A 19867-nucleotide genomic window follows, 5' to 3' on the forward strand; every position below is an offset into this window, starting at 1 on the left:
AATGATAACATGCCCCACTCCTCCATCCATCCACTCTTCACTGACTTTACAGGACTGATGTAAGAATGAGTTACCATATAAAACAAACTTTAACTAAAAGCTGTAAGTAAATATAAAATACTAGTAAACATAATAAACAATTCTCTAAATTAAAAATACAAATATACATTTTGCTATATAAACTCAATTATAGAATAGTAAATATATATACTGTTTTATATGCCACATATAAAATATAAATGATATAATGTATACAAAACATAGTATATAAAATAACAAAAAATAGAATCCATCTTAAGTTTTAGAAGTACACGACATAATTTTTACCTCTTCATCCACGAAGAAAAATCCCTAAAGTACTCCATCTCATTTTCTAAAGAGAACTGACTCTCTATTATGATTTGCAGTATAAGGTCACCTTTTTTACACAGAAGTACATGCCAGAGGATGTACTGATTCTAGACTAGTACACACTGTGTACTCTAAGGGGGTAAGCCCGGGCCTGGGTCTGTCCTGAGGCACAACTTCCTCATGCCAAAACAACCAAACCTGGGGTTGAACTTATTGTACATAGAACAAGAGCTTTATTCCTAAGAAGCTTAGTAATTATTTCAAGTCTGTTATGCACAATTTAATGGTTTAGTGCAATAATTATTGAAAAGCACAGGTTCACTTCTTTCCATTAATATCACAGTGATCTGAGATCATTGAGACTTAGGAGACCAGCAGTTTCTTACTAACTACATATCAAAGTGGAACTTCAATAACTATTAGTAAGACTTATAAATGTTCATTGACTATCATGTTAATAACTGCAATGGTCATCCAACTCTTCTGTATTTTTTTAGATGGGATAAAAATGCAAAAATGTGGTAGAATAAAAAAGATGCTGAAAAATTCTGAATTTAATTCCTATATACTATCTGACTAAATTAAAATAGCATTTTTTCTTTCCTTCTCTAAATCTTTGAGAAATGTATAACCATAATTTATCACTTGTCATACAATTGAACTGTAATTATTACTGAACATACTTTTTTTTTTTAGTTTTTTTTTAAATTTTTAAATTTTTTTTTTATTTTTTCACAGAGACAGAGAGAGAGTCAGAGTGAGGGATAGACAGGGACAGACAGAAAGGAATGGAGAGATGAGAAGCATCAATCATTAGTTTTTCGTTGCGCATTGCGGTACCGTAGTTGTTCATTGATTGCTTCTCTCATATGTGCCTTGACCGCGGGCCTTCAGCAGACCGAATAACCCCTTGCTTGAGCCAGCGACCTTGGGTCCAAGCTGGCGAGCTTTTTGCTCAAGCCAGATGAGCCCGCGTTCAAACTGGCAACCTCGGGGTCTCGAACCGGGGTCTTCCGCATCCCAGTCTGACGCTCTATCCACTGCGCCACCGCCTGGTCAGGCTGAACATACTTATTTTTTATATTTCTTAGAAACATATTATTTGTTACATTTATCTAAATAATGGAAAGACCACATTTTAAATAAGTATGCATCTCTAAACTACAAGTAAAGCAAAACCCCATCATTTCTAGGGCATAAAGATTACCATACCTGGCAATAAAGGAACAAATTTGTAAAACAGCTCTATGGATTTGTGTCGACATTCTGTCTGGGGCCTCCCACAATGGGCTAAAAGCCACTGGACCACATCTGATAAACACAATGATGCCACAGGTGGAAATCCTCTATATGGAAATAACACATGGTATATAATATACAGCCCAATACTTAGCATTTAACTGAACCAAGAGTCTAGAAATCATAAACTCAATTTTGCCACACTGATACAGTAGAAACCTCATTAAAAAAAGCATTCAATTTGTTTTTAATGTATTATTTGACTACAGTAAAAATACCACCAGTTAAAACAGACCCTTAATGCTGCTTTCCTTAAAAAGTATTTCTTAAAAAAATAGCACAAAGTATTTTCATGTTTTATTTATATTGTATTTTAAAGCAAAGGAGGGTTTAAAATCTAAAGCAATTAGGCCCTGGCCGGTTGGCTCAGAGGTAGAGCGTCGGCCTGGCGTGCAGAGGTCCCGGGTTCGATTCCCGGCCAGGGACACAGGAGAGGCGCCCATCTGCTTCTCCACCCCTCCCCCTCTCCTTCCTCTCTGTCTCTCTCTTCCCCTCCCGCAGCCGAGGCTCCATTGGAGCAAAGATGGCCCGGGCGCTGGGGATGGCTCCTTGGCCTCTGCCCCAGGCGCTAGAGTGGCTCTGGTCGCGGCAGAGCGACGCCCCGGAGGGGCAGAGCATCGCCCCCTGGTGGGCGTGCCGGGTGGATCCAGGTCGGGCGCATGCAGGAGTCTGTCTGACTGTCTCTCCCCGTTTCCAGCTTCAGAAAAATACAAAAAAAAAAAAGAAAAAGAATAAAATCTAAAGCAATACTCTTCAAATAGTGGTCCCTGGACCAGCAGGCTCAATATTATCTGCAAATGTGGCAGACATGCAAATTGTTGACCCACCTCAGACCTACTGAAACAGATTCTGAAGGCAGGGCACACCAACCAGTGTTTTAACTAAACCTCCAGGTAATTCTGATGCTTTAAAGAGATATAAGTTAATGGTAGAATCTGGAAGAATAAATTTTAAAACAGAGGACATATTAATATCCAGTCTACACGGGTCCATGCTTTTAGAGAAGAAGCCACCAGTAAACGCTAGAGCTCCCTGCACAGATGCAGAAGGGCGAATGCGTGGTACACCGCATCCTGTCTGAAAAGGAGACCTTGCTGGCATGGAAATGAAAGCAAAGACTGGAAACAGCTCAATAACCCAACCTTGGTTCTGAGCACCTTTATTTCATAATTCTGTAATTCCACGTCTATCAAAATCGTACTTCAGTATTTCAGTTCTTTTTTTTATTAATTAATAATTTTATTTTTTTAATGGGGTGACATCAATAAATCAGGATACATATATTCAAAGATAACAAGTCCAGGTTATCTTGTCGTTCAATTATGTTGCATACCCATGACCCAAAGTCAGATTGTCCTCTGTCACCTTCTATCTTGTTTTCTTTGTGCCCCTCCCCACCCTCATTCCCTCTCCCATTTCCCCCTCCCCCCCCCCCCCCCCCCCCCCCGGTAACCACCACACTCTTATCAATGTCTCTTAGTTTCACTTTTATGTCCCACCTACGTACGGAATAATGCAGTTCCTGTTTTTTTCTGATTTACTTATTTCGCTTCGTATCATGTTATCAAGATCCCACCATTATGCTGTAAATGTTCCGATGTCATCATTTCTTATGGCTGAGTAGTATTCCATTGTGTATATGTGCCACATCTTCTTTATCCAGTCATCTATTGACGGGATTTTTGGTTGTTTCCATGTCCTGGCCACTGTGAACAATGCTGCAATAAACATGGGGCTGCATGTGTCTTTACGTATCAATGTTTCTGAGTTTTGGGGGTATATACCCAGTAGAGGGATTGCTGGGTCATAAGGTAGTTCTATTTTCAGTTTTTTGAGGAACCACCATACTTTCTTCCATAATGGTTGTACTACTTTACATTCCCACCAACAGTGTATGAGGGTTCCTTTTTCTCCACAACCTCTCCAACATTTGCTATTACCTGTCTTGCTAATAATAGCTAATCGAACAGGTGTGAGGTGGTATCTCATTGCCGTTTTGATTTGCATTTCTCTAATAGCTAAAGAAGATGAGCATCTTTTCATATATCTGTTGGCCATTTGTATTTCATCCTGGGAGAAGTGTCTGTTCATATCCTCTTCCCATTTTTTTATTGGATTGTTTGTTTGTTTGTTGTTGAGTTTTATGAGTTCTTTGTATATTTTGGATATTAGGCCCTTATCTGAGCTGTTGTTTGAAAATATCATTTCCCATTTAGTTGGCTTTCTGTTTATTTTGTTATCAGTTTCTCTTGCTGAGCAAAAACTTCTTAGTCTGATGTAGTCCCATTCATTTATCTTTGCCTTCACTTCTCTTGCCTGTGGAGTCAAATTCATAAAATGCTCTTTAAAATCCAGGTCCATGAGTTGAGTACCTATGTCTTCTTCTATGTACTTAATTGTTTCAGGTCTTATGTTTAGATCTTTGATCCATTTTGAGTTAATTTTTGTACAGGGGGAGAGACTGTAGTCCAGTTTCATTCTTTTGCATGTGGCTTTCCAGTTTCCCCAGCACCATTTATTGAAGAGGCTTTCTTTTCTCCATTGTGTGTTGTTGGCCCCTTTATCAAAAATTATTTGACTATATATATGTGGTTTTATTTCTGGACTTTCTATTCTGTTCCATTGGTCTGAGTGTCTATTTTTCTGCCAATACCATGCTGTTCTGATTGTCGTGGCCCTATAATATACTTTGAAGTCAGGTATTGTAATGCCCCCAGCTTCATTCTTTTTCTTTAGGATTGCTTTGGCTATTTGGGGTTTTTTATAGTTCCATATAAATCTGATGATTTTTTGCTCTATTTCTTTAAAAACGTCATTGGAAGTTTCATGGGAATTGCATTAAATATGTATATTGCTTTGGGTAATATAGCCATCTTGATTATATTTATTCTTCCTAGCCAAGAACAAGGTATATTCTTCCATCTCAATATATCTTTTTCGATTTCCCTTAACAATGGTTTATACTTTTCATTATATAAGTCCTTTACATTCTTTGTTATGTTTATTCCTAAGTATTTTATTTTTTTTGTTGCAATCGTGAAGGGGATTATTCTTTTGAGTTCGTTCTCAATTGTTTCATTGTTGGCATATAGAAAGGCTATTGACTTCTGTATGTTAATTTTTGTATCCTGCGACCTTACTGTATTGGCTTATTGTTTCTAGCAGTCTTTTTGTGGATTCTTTGGGGTTTTCAATGAATAGGATCATATCATCTGCAAAAAGTGATACCTTTACTTCTTCTTTTCCGATATGGATGCCTTTTATTTCTTTGTCTTGTCTGATTGCTCTGGCTAGAACCTCTAGTACCACATTAAATAAGAGTGGAGAGAGTGGACAACCCTGTCTTGTTCCTGATTTAAGGGGGAAAGCCTTCAGTTTAGTGCCATTTAATATGATGTTAGCTGATGGTTTATCATACATGGCCTTTATCATGTTGAGATATTTTCCTTCTATACCCATTTTGTTGAGAGTCTTAAACATAAAATTGTGTTGTATTTTATCGAAAGCCTTTTCTGCGTCTATTGATAAGATCATGTGGTTTTTGTTCTTTGTTTTGTTGATATGGTGTATTACGTTTACTGTTTTACCTCTGTTGAACCATCCTTGAGATTCTGGGATGAATCCCACTTGATCATGATGTATTATTTTTTTAATATGTTGTATTCGATTTGCTAGTATTTTGTTTAGTATTTTAGCATCTGTATTCATTAGAGATATTGGTCTGTAGTTTCTTTTTTTGTGCCATCCTTGCCTGGTTTTGGTATGAGGGTTATGTTGGCCTCATAAAATGTGTTTGGAAGTATTGCTTCTATAATTTTTTGGAAGACTTTGAGTAGAATAGGAACCAAGTCTTCTTTGAATGTTTGATAAAATTCGCTGGTATAGCCGTCAGGGCCTGGACTTTTATTTTTGGGGAGGTTTTTAATGGTTTTTTCTATTTCTTCTCTACTGATAGGTCTGTTTAGGCTTTCTGCTTCTTCATGACTCAGTCTAGGAAGGTTGTATTGTTCTAGGAATTTATCCATTTCTTCTAGGTTGTTGAATTTAGTGGCATAAAGTTTTTCATAGTATTCTACAATAATTCTTTGTATATCTATGGTGTCCATGGTGATTTCTCCTCTTTCATTTTGGATTTTGTTTATATGAGTTCTTTCTCTTTTTCCTTGGTAAGTTTTGCCAAGGGTTTGTCAATTTTGTTGATCTTTTCAAAGAACCAGCTCCTTGTTCTATTAATTTTTTCTATAGTTTTTCTGTTCTCTAATTCATTTATTTTTGCTTTGATTTTTATTATCTCCTTTCTTCGGCTGGTTTTGGGTTGTCTTTGTTCTTCTTTTTCTAGTTCCTTAAGGTGTGAAGTTAAGTGGTTCACTTGGGCTCTCTCTTGTTTGTTCATATATGCCTGAAGTGATATGAACTTCCCTTTTATCACTGCTTTTGCTGCATCCCATAGATTCTGATATGTCGTATTGGCATTTTCAATAGTCTGTATATATCTTTTGATCTCTGCACTTATTTCTTCTTTGACCCATTCATTTTTTAAAAGTATGTTGTTTAGTTTCCACATTTTTGTGGGATTTTTTTCCTCTTTTTTGCAGTTGAATTCTAGTTTCAAGGCTTTATGATCAGAAAATATGCTTGGTACAACTTCAATTTTTCTGAATTTGCTGATGTTGTTTTTGTGGCCCAACATATGGTCAATTCTTGAGAATGATCCATGTACACTGGAGAAAAATGTATACTCAGTCACTTTGGGATGAAATGTCCTATAGATGTCTATCATATCCAGGTGCTCTAGTGTTTTGTTTAAGGCCACTATGTCTTTGTTGATTCTCTGTTTGGATGACCGATCTAGAGCCGTCAGCGGTGTATTGAGGTCTCCAAGTATGATTGTATTTTTGTCAGTTTTTGTTTTAAGATCAATAAGTAGCTGTCTTATATATTTTGGTGCTCCTTGGTTTGGTGCATATATATTAAGAATTGTTATGTCTTCTTGATTCAGTGTCCCCTTAGCCACTATGAAATGGCCATTTTTGTCTCTGAGTCCTTTTCCTGTCTTGTCGTCAGCATTATCCGATATGAGTATTGCTACACCTGCTTTTTTTTTTGGATGTTATTTGCGTGGAGTATTGTTTTCCAGCCTTTCACTTTGAATTTGTTTTTATCCTTGTTACTTAGATGAGTTTCCTGTAGGCAGCATACAGTTGGATTTTCTTTTTTAATCCATTCTGCTACTCTGTGCCTTTTTATTGGTGAGTTTAATCCGTTTTCATTTAGTGTAATTATTGATACTTGTGAGTTCCCTATTGCCATTTTATATCTTGCTTTCTGTTAGTTTTGTGTCTTGTTTGATCCTTCTCTTTCATTTTTCTATCTTTTGTTTTTATTTGGTTGTATTCCATACATCTTTCCTCTGTTGCTATCTTTTTTATCTCATGTGCTTCTGTGGTGGTTTTTGCAATGGAGGTTACCTTTGAGTAATGAAAAGGGTCCCTACCCTGTTCATTGTAGCGAACTATTTTGTGAGTACTTTTGCACTCCATCGTCCTTTGCTACTGTTAATCTCCATCTTCTCCCCCTTTCTTTTTGTTGTTGTCACAGTTTAAATTTGGTTTTATTGTGTTCTTGGAGCTTTTACTTGTGACTCTGTTTTTTTTTGTTCTTTGTATCTGATTGGAGAACCGCCTTTAGTAATTCCTGGAGTGGGGGTTTTCTGATGATAAATTCCCTCATCTTTTCTGTATCTGTGAATGTTTTTATTTCTCCTTCATATTTGAGGGATAGCTTTGATGGGTATAGTATTCGTGGCTGAAAGTTCCTCTCTTTCAGGACTTTAAATATTGGGGTCCACTCTCTTCTAGCTTGTAGAGTTTCTGCTGAGAAATCTGATGATAATCTAATGGGCCTTCCTTTATATGTTGTATTCTTCTTTTCCCTGGCTGCCTTGAGAATTTTTTCTTTGCTGTTGGTTTGTGTCAATTTCATTATGATATGCCTTGGAGTAGGTTTGTTGGGGTTAAGAAAACTCGGAGTTCTGTTTGCTTCTTGAACTTGAGGCTTTAGTTCTTTCCACAGGCTTGGGAAGTTCTCATCTATTATTTGTTTGAGTATGTTCTCCATTCCATTTTCTCTCTCTTCTCCCTCTGATATACCTATTATTCTTATGTTATTCTTTTTGATGGAGTCAGATAATTCTTGTAGGGCTATCTCATTTTTTTAAATTTTTGAGTCTCTTTCTTTTTCTCTCTGTTGTGCCTCAAGTTGCTTGTCTTCTATTTCACTAATCCTCTCTTCTATCTGACCTGTTCTATTAGCTAAGCTTGTTACTTCATTTTTCAGCTCGTGAATTGAGTTTTTGATCTGTTTGATTTGTTTTTATAGTTTCAATTTCCTTGGACATATATTCTTTGTGTTCATTGAGTTGTTTTCTGAGCTCCCTAAATTGCCTTTCTGTGTTTTCTTGTATATCTCGGAGGATTTTTAGGATTTCTATCTTGAATTCTCTGTCATTTAGCTCCAAGGTTTCCAATATATTAAATTTTTTCTCCATAGATTTTTCCTCATCTAGCTGTGTTACCTCTCTTTCTTTTGTGTCCATGATATTTGATTTTCTCTTCCTTAATGGCATCTGAGGGTGGTTTTGTTGATAGTATTAATGAGATTTAATAAAGAATAAAAAGTTAAAAAAAATAAAAAAATAAAAAATCGAAGTTTTTTTTAAAAAAAATGAAATAAAGAAAAATAAAATAATATAAAAATTTTAAAAAAAGGAAATTATTGCCCCCTTTCTTTTTTCCTCTCCTCTCCTCTCCCCTCTTTCTTGAGAAAATCTTGTGGTGAACTGTGAATTATAACAAACAATGACTGTGATGGAGGGCCTGAATTGGGGAAAAGTAATAAAGGGGCAAAAAAAAAAAAAAGAAAAAAAAAGAGGGTATGAACCCACAAAAAGCAAATAAGGAAAAAATTTGGGTCTAGAATAAAATGATTTGCTTTTAGGTGTTGGTTGTCTAAGAGTTATGATGAGAGGAATAAGAGGAAAACAGAAAAATGGGGGGACAGATTAAAAAATGTTGTATTTAGTGGAAGAAGAACTAGATAAAATGGAGAGCCAGGGATGGGAGCACTGCTAGTGAGTTAAAAAGGTGAAGTAAAACCCCCCCAAAATGCCACAAACATAAGTTTGAGTCCCAGATAAGATAATTTGTTTGTTATTGAGGTTTGAATGAGAGGAGATGTAAAGGAGAAAGGAAGAAACTAATATAGAGGGAGAAAAGAAAGAGAGAGAGAGAGAAAAAAAGAGGGAACCACTAAAAGAAGAATAAAGAAAGGAGAGAGAAAGATAGAGAGAGAGAGAGAGAGTTAAGGGTTTTGGAGTGCAACCCTCATAGAAAGAAAGGAAGAGGAGAGAAAAGATAATGGGAGATGTAACACTTATGGGTAGTGTAGTTCAAGGAGAGGAGAGAGTAAGACCGGCAGAGAGTTAATCGGCCAAATTGGAGGAGGAAAAAAAGTATCAAGAATGAAGAGAAACAAACGAACAAATATAATAAAATGGGATAGGTTATAAAGTCTGCAGATTATTCTTGATTTTGAGAGGTTATCTTCTTGCTTTTTCTTTTCTCTCCCTCTTCCTGGTCGGTGACTCTGTACCCCGGGTTCTGCCCCTTTGGCACGCTCAGGTAGAGGTTTGCAGTTGATAAGTCTCTATGGCAATGTCATGTATTGTGCTTTAGTCTCGTTGGCAGTCGAGGCTCATTAGCATTTATACGCTCCGACAGTGAGAGAGTCCATGTTCCTGGAGCCTTTCTCCTAGTCTTTCCTTCCTCAATTAGTAGCCTGATAATCCAGCTATGGGGTTGCTGCTGCCTCTGCCTGGATAGTAAGAGGCTCAAAGAGCTGGCAACTCCCCACTCTATTTCCACGCAGCACAGGGTTCTGGGTAAGGCTCAGTCAGTCAGAGCTGCTAGCATAATCAGGCGGGCTTTCCGCCCACTCAAAGTCCACTGGCTCTGCCACTCTGTCCAGTAACACAGGCGGGCACCCACTTCCGGGGCGCTTGGAGGAAACTCTCCTCACTATCTGCGTGCGCAGACCAGGATATCCGGCCAGTAGTCTCACGCTCTGAGTGAAACCCCCAACCGCATGGAAAAGTTGCAGCGTTGTAATTGGCTCTCGCTCTGTCCCCGTGCATGGCTTTTGCAAGGTGCTGGGGCGGCCCGAGATTCCGCTTTGGCCCACACAAAGGCCCCTGACTCTGCCCCTCTGTGCGATAACACGGGCGCGCACTGCCGAGGCACTCGGAGGAATCTCTCACTCACTAGCTGCTCGCGCAGACCAGGATATGAGGCCGGCCACGTTTCCCTCTGAGTGAAACCCCCACCAGCACGGAAAATTTCCACCGTTGGAATTAGTTCTCGCTCCCTCCCGTGCGCGGCTTTCCCAGGGCGCTTGGGCTGCCCAGAGATTCTGCTTTAGGCCCACAGAAAGGCCTCTGACTCTGCCTCTCTGTGGGGTAACACGGGCACCCACTCCCGGGGCTTAGGAAGAAATCTCTCGCCCACTAACTGCACACCGACCAGGAGATCGGGTAAAATGGCTGCCTGGCTTGTCTTTCTTTCTTTGGGTTTGGCGCGAGTGTTAGCTTGTATTGCCCGGGTTGCCACAGGATCAGTTTTTCCTCAGCTTAGATCTACGTGCCACAGCCTGGTTCGGCTGTTTGTGCCGCAGCCTGGATCTATTCACCCCCTTTGCCTGCCTCAGTTTCTATTTTCACAGTTACCAGAGAAAGCCGCCCTGTTTAGGTTAGTGAGGAAGGCGGAGCATTTCTTACTCCCTATTTCCTTCGGGGTTTGGTTATATATTTAGCCAATTTTTCACTCGACCATACCTTCGGGTGTATTGCGAAGTATCTGGAGGCTCCAAGTATAGGTTTTTCTGTTTCTGGTTGAAGATCTTATTGAGTTTTGGGGGAGATTTATCGGTATCGCTTCCTACCCCGCCATTACTCTGACCAGTATTTCAGTTCTTATATCAATATTTTAAACTTACCAAAATAGTTCATGCATATTGTAGTCAAATAATTCCACATCAAATTGTATCCAAATTAGTACAGGTGAAATAAACTCTCACTTACAAAACTAATTTTCAAATTGTACCCACTGTCATAACCAAGATAAAATTTATACCCTAATCCAAGCATCTTCAAGCATAAAGCTTTTTAATGTTTTTGGAAAACTGACTATTCATTCTTCCACACACTACTTATTTAAAAAACTAATTATTCATATTTCTATACATTCTTCCCAGGTTCTCCTTTACTGACTGAGAAAATAATGGAGAATGAAGAAATATCACCTACCGTGGCAAACGTCGTTTTTTTGCTTTGTTTAAAGAAATGTGCTTCTTTTCAATGATACGCCTTAGGTGATCAATGGCATCACGACACTGTTGAATTGTACCTATTCTCAAGTAAAAAAGTATATTTCCAAAGAATAGATATATAGTTGATTATTATTAATAAATTAGTATTATAATTTTATTGGTCTAGTTTTAAATTAGAGGTAATTTTACAATAAAGTTAAGTTTCTTTTCATCCCTCAGAATGTAAATTTAAACAAATGATTTACAATGCGTGCTCAAAACCAAAAAACAAAACCCATATTTAAGAATGCAAGATAGTATGGTACATACTCACACATACAGCAATACCATACCTAACTAGAAACTGCCCCACCAGCCCTTTAGCCAACCAAAGCATAGCCTCAGGTAATGATTTGAGATGGAAGAGGCTTTGGATACCTTACAAAACCCACAAAATCATGAAAGAGCCTGTGTACCTCAATTTAAGGCTTTTATTTAAGGGGAATAATTTTCTTAACCTCCCCTTCTTCTAATGTAGGTTAAACTATATATTACTGCTTAATAATATGACCACTGTAGAAGAACAGAAATAGTGAAAACATCCACAGATGACTGGGATCTTACATGACTTATTTTAAGCTCTGTTACCAAGAAAAGTTTCCTTTCTATGCTTTTTAAACATGGTAGTGATTTTTAAGAGAGTAAAGTTTCAATGGTTGAAAAAGTTAACGTACATAGCACGGACTAAATTTTAGCAATTTTTCCCAACGTAGGCTATCAATATGAAGGATAATAGAGCTCAATCTGTCCTTTAAAAAAATTAAACAGAAACTAAAATCTGGATAAATGAAAGAGACATCTGCCACCACACAACTATGTGACCTAGATCACTTGCTTACATTCTCTGGGCTCCTGTGTCCTGACGAGTGTGGAGACTAAATGGGGAGATCTCTAAGAAATCTTCTAATTCAAATATTTCATGATGTTTCTAACAGCTTCTGGACAAAATTTAACTGTACAGACTATCATTTATTATTCTCTTAACTACTTTATCCTATTCCTGACTTAATTTTTTTTTATTTCTTAATTATGGTCAAAATAGCTTCATTACATTCTTGTAATGAGACCTATGTTCTACTTTCTAAATTGTCATTAGTGATTTCAGAGATATTGACCACATCTCAGTGCTTATTACATCAGCTTTCTTTACATTGTACAATCCGTCTGTACACTTCCACATTTTGTGTCATCACAGCAACTGGCTGGCTTCATTGGAACTCATAATAAAATTTCCCACCTGCCTTGGGTGGTATCTCTGACTAACTGGGGTTAACCTCAGTGGTCACCAGGGGTACAAAGTGAGTCTTAGAGAAGAAGGGCATGGTAGACTCTTCTATAAACTGGAACTGAGGCATTGGAAGGGTATATTTCCTTTCCATATATATCACTCTAAATGGAAGACATGAGAAAAGCACATTACCTTGTGACAGAAGTAGCTGGGGCTTAACCCCTGGGTGAAAAGGCTCGTAAGATTTGTAAGGCAAACAGAATTGGCATGTTTAGAGATGCTTAAATAAGACCTACCAAAGGATTTCTCATCTGTATGTGCTAAGGCCAGACTTTCCATATATGTGACCAAGGCTTCCAAAACAAACTGGTCGACCAGAGATTCTTCCTCTCTGTAAAATAAAGAATACTGATTCTCAGGTAGGAAAACAATAAAGCAGAAATGATGAGGACAAAAAAAGTAGTTATTAAACAATACATACATTAAATTTGTTTTTAAAAATGGTTCAAATGTTATAAAACATAAAACAAACTAAAATACTTGTCAAAGAAGAGAACTTCCTCAAGAGCAGACCTGAGACCATATAAACCAAAAGAGGCAGCACTGGCTTTTTCTCTGCAAGCAAGTACCCCTCCCTCCTCTTATATCCACAATAACTCATAGCACATAACCTTAGAACTGCTGTTCTGACCACTTCCACACATATTTTAATTTTTATATTTAATTTATTATTTTTTATTTTATTTTATTTTTATTTCTGAAGTGAGAAGCAGGGAGGCAGAGAGACAGACTCCTGCATGCGCCCCACCAGGATCCATCCAGCATGCCCACTAGGGGACGATGCTCTGCCCATCAGAGGTGTTGCTCCATTGCAACTGGAGCCATTCTAGCGCCTGAGGCAGAGGCCATGGAGCCGTCCTCAGTACCTGGGCCAACTTCCTCCAATGGAGCCTTGGCTGAGAGAGGGGGAGAGAGAGATAGAGAAAAAGAAGGGGAAGCATGGAGAAGCAGATGGGTGTTTACCCTGTATGCCCTGGCTGGGAATCGAACCTGGAACTTCCACAGTTGGGCCGACGCTCTACCACAAAGCCAACCGGCCAGGGCTAATTTATTTTTAAATTAAAATTTTTTATTTATAATTTATTGTTGACATGTTTTCAAGTACCCCACTCAATATACCACACATTTCATTAAAATTAAATGTAAGATCTGATACCACATCCATATTCTTTTAAAACAAAGGAGTTTTAAAAGCTCTCAACCTATCCAAAAATAACTCAACACCAAGAGTTAACTCGAAGCCTTTTACAAGTAAATAATTAATTTGATCAGCAATGTCTATGGACCACCAACTTATATGCAGTGAACTCATAGGATGGTAGGGACATAAGCCAGCTAGCTCTCTCACTGAAAAATATATTCCTTAATAACACAGGACAGTAAATGAGTTTAAAATGACATGTATGCATTAACTCTCATAGGAGTTCAGCAAAAACTAAGAGTAAAAGTTCCAGTTGTGTGAACAAGTGCTGGGTCAGGAGCACTCTCCTGGAACAAACAAAACCAGAGAGTGCTGGAGAGTGGGGAGACTTACAAGAATTACAGAGTAATATTTGGTTTGGCAGAAATATCATCTGTTTGTTTTTTAATTTTAATCCCCATAGGGGCAGGACCTCTCAGGGTTCCACAAGGTATGCATCTACCCCAGTGTTGAATACCCAAACCTGACAATGCAAATAAAGGATATTACCAATAAATGAGTAGTATGGGCAAAGACATGGAGTGCAAGATGAAAAACACAGGAGTGAGCAAGCAAACTAGCAAAGCTTTTTTGGAAAAGTATGATAATTTGTGATGAGACTGCAGAAGCTGGAGTTGAAATGTGCCTTCAGGCCCTGGCCGGTTGGCTCAGTGGTAGAGCATCGGCCTGGCGTGTAAAAGTCCCGGGTTCGATTCCCGGCCAGGGCACACAGGAGAAGCGCCCATTTGCTTCTCCACCCTTCCCCCTCTCCTTCCTCTCTGTCTCTCTTCCCCTCCAGCAGCTGAGGCTCCATTGGAGCAAAGATGGCCCGGGCGCTGGGGATGGCTCCTTGGCCCCTGCCCCAGGCGCTAGAGAGGCTCTGGTCACAGCAGAGTGATGCCCTGGAGGGGCAGAGCATCACCTCCTGTTGGGCAGAGCGTCGCCCCCTGGTGGGCGTGCCGGGTGGATCCCAGTTGGACGCATGCGGGAGTCTGTCTGACTGTCTCTCCCGGTTTCTAGCTTCAGAAAATTAAAAAAAAAAAAAAAATGTGCCTTCAAAGGTCAGACTAAGTACAAGTGTTTTTATCTTAGACATCATACTCAGTTCAAGTAGATAGGTAGAGAAATGATATGACAAAATGATCTTCTCAAACTGGGCTCTCCAAAGGTGTGCAAAACAGTTCATTATCATGCAGAAAGGAAATATTAGAATATGTTTTCACATTTAAGATCCCAAAGAAATTTATCTTTCAGGTGCTTTTCCTCAGAGTCACTTAGAATGTGGTTAAACTTTAAGAGAAAAGGTAATAGAAGAGCAAACAAGAAGTAAAGGGAACATCTGAGAGGAATGTTAAGAAGATTCGGACAAGAAAGTCAGGAGGAGACCCCAAAGAGACTTGCTGACAGCTGTCTCATGCGGATATGATTCTGTGGGTTTTTCAACTTATACAGAACAGCCAGGTGGGCTTAACCTAAATTCTTCTGTTTGGGAATTTGGTTTACCTACCTACCACACCTACAATAATCGTGTACTTAGAAGTTTTTCTCCTGTTTATGTTGAGCCTGGATCAGCTGACAGTGCTAATTTATCCCACAAGAGAATACTGCTGTGACCTGCCCCTGATAAACAGGGGAAGACACTGGGAACTGAGAAGCAGTAATTCAAGGGTAGTCCAGGCTCGCTGATGACATTTCTCCCAGACACCAGTTGCTGGCCTACTTCACACTATTTCTGGACAGCTATGCTTCCCAGGACTACTGAGGGATCTTGTCAGTGTACTGTAATTCCTTGGAATGGGCTCCTGAAATCTCTCAAAAAAGTTGAAGCCAGTTTCCATTCAGCAGAGAATCTCCCAGGATCCTTCACCTAACAGTGAAAACACAGTCACATACTTACACAAGTGTCTATGCTCACTGCTTTCCAAAACTCAAATGTATATAGCCTTTAGGGTACATATAAAAATAGTGGGGGAAAAAAGAGCAAGGAAATAAGCAACATAAAAGTCAGCACAAGCCTGACCAGGCGGTGGTGCAGTGGATAGAGCATTGGACTGGGATGTGGAGGACAAAGGTTCGAGACCCCGAGGTTGCCAGCTTGAGCGCAGGTTCATCTGGTTTGAGCAAAGCTCACCAGCTTGGACCCAAGGTCGCTGGCTTGAGCAAGGGGTTACTCGGTCTGCTGAAGGCCCACGCTCAAGGCACATATGAGAAAGCAATCAATGAACTATTGTACTAAAATGCTGCAGTGAAGAATTGATGCTACTCTATCTCCCTTTCAGTTTACCCTCTAAAAAAAAAAAGAATTAAATTACTTTAAAAAAGAAAATGTTGCACTCCTTGATACAATGTCCCTTTTATCATTATAAAATATCTGTGTTTGTCTTTTGTTACCTTTGTTGTCTTGAAGTCAGTATTGACAGATATGAGTATGGTTACATTTGCTTCTCTCTGAGTATTTGCTTGGAGAATCATTTTCTGCCTTTCACTTTGAGTCTACTTCTGTACTTTCAGCCTAGTTGTGTTTCTTGAAGGCAGCATATGGTTGTGTTTTGCTTTTTGATCCATTCTATTCTGTGCCTTTTTATTAGTGGGTTCAGTTCATTAGGATAATTATAGACACCTAAGGATTTCATATAGCCATTGAATGTTTTGTTTTCTGGAGCTTTGTGTGTCATTGGTTCTTTTCATTTGTGTTTCTGTCATTTTTATTGTTGTTGGTGGTGGGGTGATAATCCATACTTCCATTCGGTTTTTTTCTTTTTTTAAGCTGTGTGTTTCAATACTGGCTTTTTTGGTGGTTTGTTAGCATTAGGCTATTAAGAGAAAAATTATCATTTATACAGGAGTCCTTTGTCTTATGAGAATTTCTGTATTCCATCCTCTGTTACTACTGCAGATCTTTATACTCTCCCCTTTTATGTTATTGTGGTCACAGATTATCCTTGTTTCTATTGTGACCTTGTTGGAGCTTTTACTTGTAGTTTTGATTTGTTTTGTTCTTTGCATCCAGTAGAATAACCCCCTAAGTATTTCTTGCAGTGGGGGTTTTCTGGTGATAAGTTTACTCAGCTTCTGTATATCTGCAAAAGTTTTTGTTTCTCCTTAATATTTGAAGGATAACTTTGATGGATATAGTCTTCTTGGCTGGTAATTCCTCTCTTTCACTTTGGGTCCACTCTTTGCTAGCCTGTAGAGTTTCTTCTGAGAAGTATGATGATAACCTTCTGGGCCTTCCTTCATATGTTATGTTCTTCTTTTCACTAGATACCTTGAGGATTCTTTGTCATTAATTTTTACCATTTTTATTACATGTGTCTTGGAGAAGGCCTGTTTGGGTTAAAATAACTAGGCTTTCTGTTTGCTTTTTCTATTGGAGGATGTAACTCTTTCCATAGACTTGGGAAGTTCTCATCAGTTATTTGTTTGAGGGCTTTCCTGATCAAGGCACATATGAGAAACAACTACTATGCTTCCCACTCCTTCCCCCACCTCTCCTATAAAATCAATCAATAAAATATTTTTTAAAAATTATTCATTTGATAGGATCCCCATCCCCTTTACCCTCTCTTCTTCCTCTAATACACCCATTATTCTTCTATTTTTTTTCTGATGGAGTCAGACAATACTCGTGGAGCTCTATCATTTTTTAAAATTCTTGAGTTGCTCTCCTCTCAGTGACATCAAGGAAAGATAGCAAGAGATGCTACAGAGGGAAGAGGCACTCATACAACTTTAACAACAACAACAAAAGCAATCTGATTAAAAAATAGGCAGAAGACATAGAGACATTTCTCCAAAGAGGACACACATCACCAATGGACATATGAAAAGATGTCAACTTTCCTAATCAGCAGAGAAATGCAAATTAAAATCACAATGAGATATTACCTTACACTTGTCAGAAAAGCTATCATTAATAAAGCAACAGATAAGTGTAGTCGAGATCCTGTGAAAAGAGAACCTTCTTGAAATGCTGCTGTGGTAAATTAGCCCAGCCACTCTAAAAAATTGTATGGTGGTTCCCAAAAATTAAAACTAGAACCACCACATTAGCCAGAAATTCAACTCTAGGGTATTTATCTGAAGAAATCCAAAAACTAATACTGTACTCATGGCAAAATTATTTACTTTCATTAAGATATGGAAGCAAACTAAGTGTCCATCAAGAGCGGAATGGATGAAGAACGTGTGGTACATGTATAGAATAAAATATTCCTCAGCCACAAAAAGGAACGAAATCTTACCATTTATAACAACATGCATAGACCTAGAGGGTATTATGCTTAGTGAAATAAGTAAGACAAAAAAACAAACTACCCTGGCCAGTTGGCTCAGTGGTAGAGTGTCAGCCAGCGTGTGGAAGTCACAGGTTCAATTCCTGGTCAGGGCACACAGGAGAAGCATTCATCTGCTTCTCCACCCCGCCCCCTCTCTTTCCTCTCTATCCCTATCTCCCTCAGCCAAGGCTCCACTGGAGCAAAGTTGGCCCAGGTGCTGAGGATAGCTCCATGGCCTCTGCCTCAGGTGCTAGAATGGCTCTGGCCACAATGGAGCAGCGTCCCAGATGGAGATAGCATCACCCCCCCCCCCGGTGGGTATGCCGGGTGCATCCCGGTTGAGCACATGCGGGAGTCTTGACTGCTTCCCTGCTTCTAACTTCAGAAAAATCCAAAAAGAAGAAAAACACACACACACAATACTATGTACTTTCACTTATATGTGGAATCCAAAAACCAAAATAAGCAAATAAAACAGTAACAAACTCATAGATACAGAGAACCAATCAGTTTGACATATGGGAGGGGTGATAGGGGAGTGGTGGAATAGGTAAAAAGATGAAAGGAGTTTAAAAGTACCAATTGTCAGTTATTCAAATAAACATGGATATGTAAGAATAGTCCTGACACCTTCTGTTATATATGTGGCTGTTACACACTTCAACATCAAAGGCGCAATATTTCATCATTTGTGACACGTGCATATATTGCCTATTTTTAAGTTCCCCTTGGCGATCAAGACAAGAATTGACTTCCTCATATTGTGTGTCATAATTGTGAGGAAATGCTTCGTGACTGGACAAAAGGAAAACGCAAAGAAATGCCTTTTGGTATTCCCATGGTTTGGCGTGAACCTAAGGACCACAGCAGTGACTGTTATTTCTGTCTGATCCATACAAAGGGCATCGGCAAGAAAAAATGGCATATGATCGCATATCCTAATATTCCTTCAGCAATACGACCTATCCCACACTCTGAGACACTCCCGGTTCCAGTTTTCAATGGTTTTATTTCTTCTTAGGATGAAGAAAGTGAACATGATGATCAAGTGTATTTTGATAAGATGCATGAGGAAATGGTTGTAGAATCTGAAGGGTCTTTCTTCTGATGCCAAGCAGTCATTAAGCCCTCAGCAGTTTAGCCAACCCGAACTGAATGACTTAGTAAAAGATTTGGGCCTATCAAAGAAAGCAGTTGAGTTATTAGCTTCCAGGCTTCAAGAGAAGAATGTACTTCACTAGTCAGCTAAAATATCCCATGTCAGGAAGCGTGAACAAATTTTTGTGAACTTTTTTTCCAAAGACAAATCCTTTTTTACTGTCATAATATCAGTAGTCTTCTTAGCCAGCCAGGTGTTACCACTTACAGTCCAACTGAATGGCGGCTATTTCTTGACAGCTCTAAACGAAGTCTGAAATGTGTTCTCCTACACAACGGTAATGTTTATGCAGCAGTTCCAATTGGTTTTTCAACTCATCTGCAAGAAGATTATAATGACATAAAAACTGTCCTTGACTTTCTGAAGTATGAGGAGCATAAATGGATCATTTTTGTGGATGTTAAAATGGTAAATTTCCTGCTAGGACAACAAAGAGGTTTCACAAAGTGTTTATGGGACAGCCGAGCTCGGGAGAAACACTAGACACAAAAGGAGTGGCTGAAATGTGAAGCTCTGGAAGTAAGGATGCAAAATATTGTGAATGAACCTGTAGTTAATTGAGACAGGATCATTTTCCCCCCACTTCACATCAAACTTGGCTTAATGAAGCAGTTTGTACAGGCTTTGAATAGAGAAAGTGAATGCTTTCAACATATTATTTCTGCTTTTCCTGCCTTGTCTTTCGAGAAGATAAAAGCAGGTGTATTCGATGGACCTCAAATTCGATCCCTCATATGTAATGAAGAATTTGCCAGGAAGATGAATAAGTTGAAAGCAGCATGGCAGTCTTTTGTGGCAGTTACAAAGAACTTCCTTGGCAACAAAAAAGCAGAAAACTATGAACTTCTTGTTCAAAGGATGCTGCTGGCTTTGCACGACATTGGATGTAACAT

At 38.8% G+C, this 19867-nt stretch overlaps 1 protein-coding gene across 2 annotated transcripts in view; it reads right to left on the reverse strand.

Annotated features, from left to right (window-relative positions):
* The window catches only part of PRKDC (protein kinase, DNA-activated, catalytic subunit), a 269534-nt gene that overhangs the window by 174868 nt on the left and 74799 nt on the right, over window positions 1–19867 (reverse strand). For both annotated transcript variants that reach the window (XM_066266092.1, XM_066266091.1), the window contains exons 28-30: window positions 12595–12689; window positions 11009–11108; window positions 1564–1697 (exon numbers count right to left, since the gene is read on the reverse strand). In XM_066266092.1, the coding sequence (XP_066122189.1) occupies window positions 1564–1697; window positions 11009–11108; window positions 12595–12689 (329 nt within the window). The remainder of the gene's footprint in view (window positions 1–1563; window positions 1698–11008; window positions 11109–12594; window positions 12690–19867) is intronic.

The sequence above is a fragment of the Saccopteryx bilineata genome, chromosome 3, assembly GCF_036850765.1.
Source record: "Saccopteryx bilineata isolate mSacBil1 chromosome 3, mSacBil1_pri_phased_curated, whole genome shotgun sequence".
Classification (NCBI taxonomy): Eukaryota; Metazoa; Chordata; class Mammalia; order Chiroptera; family Emballonuridae; genus Saccopteryx; species Saccopteryx bilineata.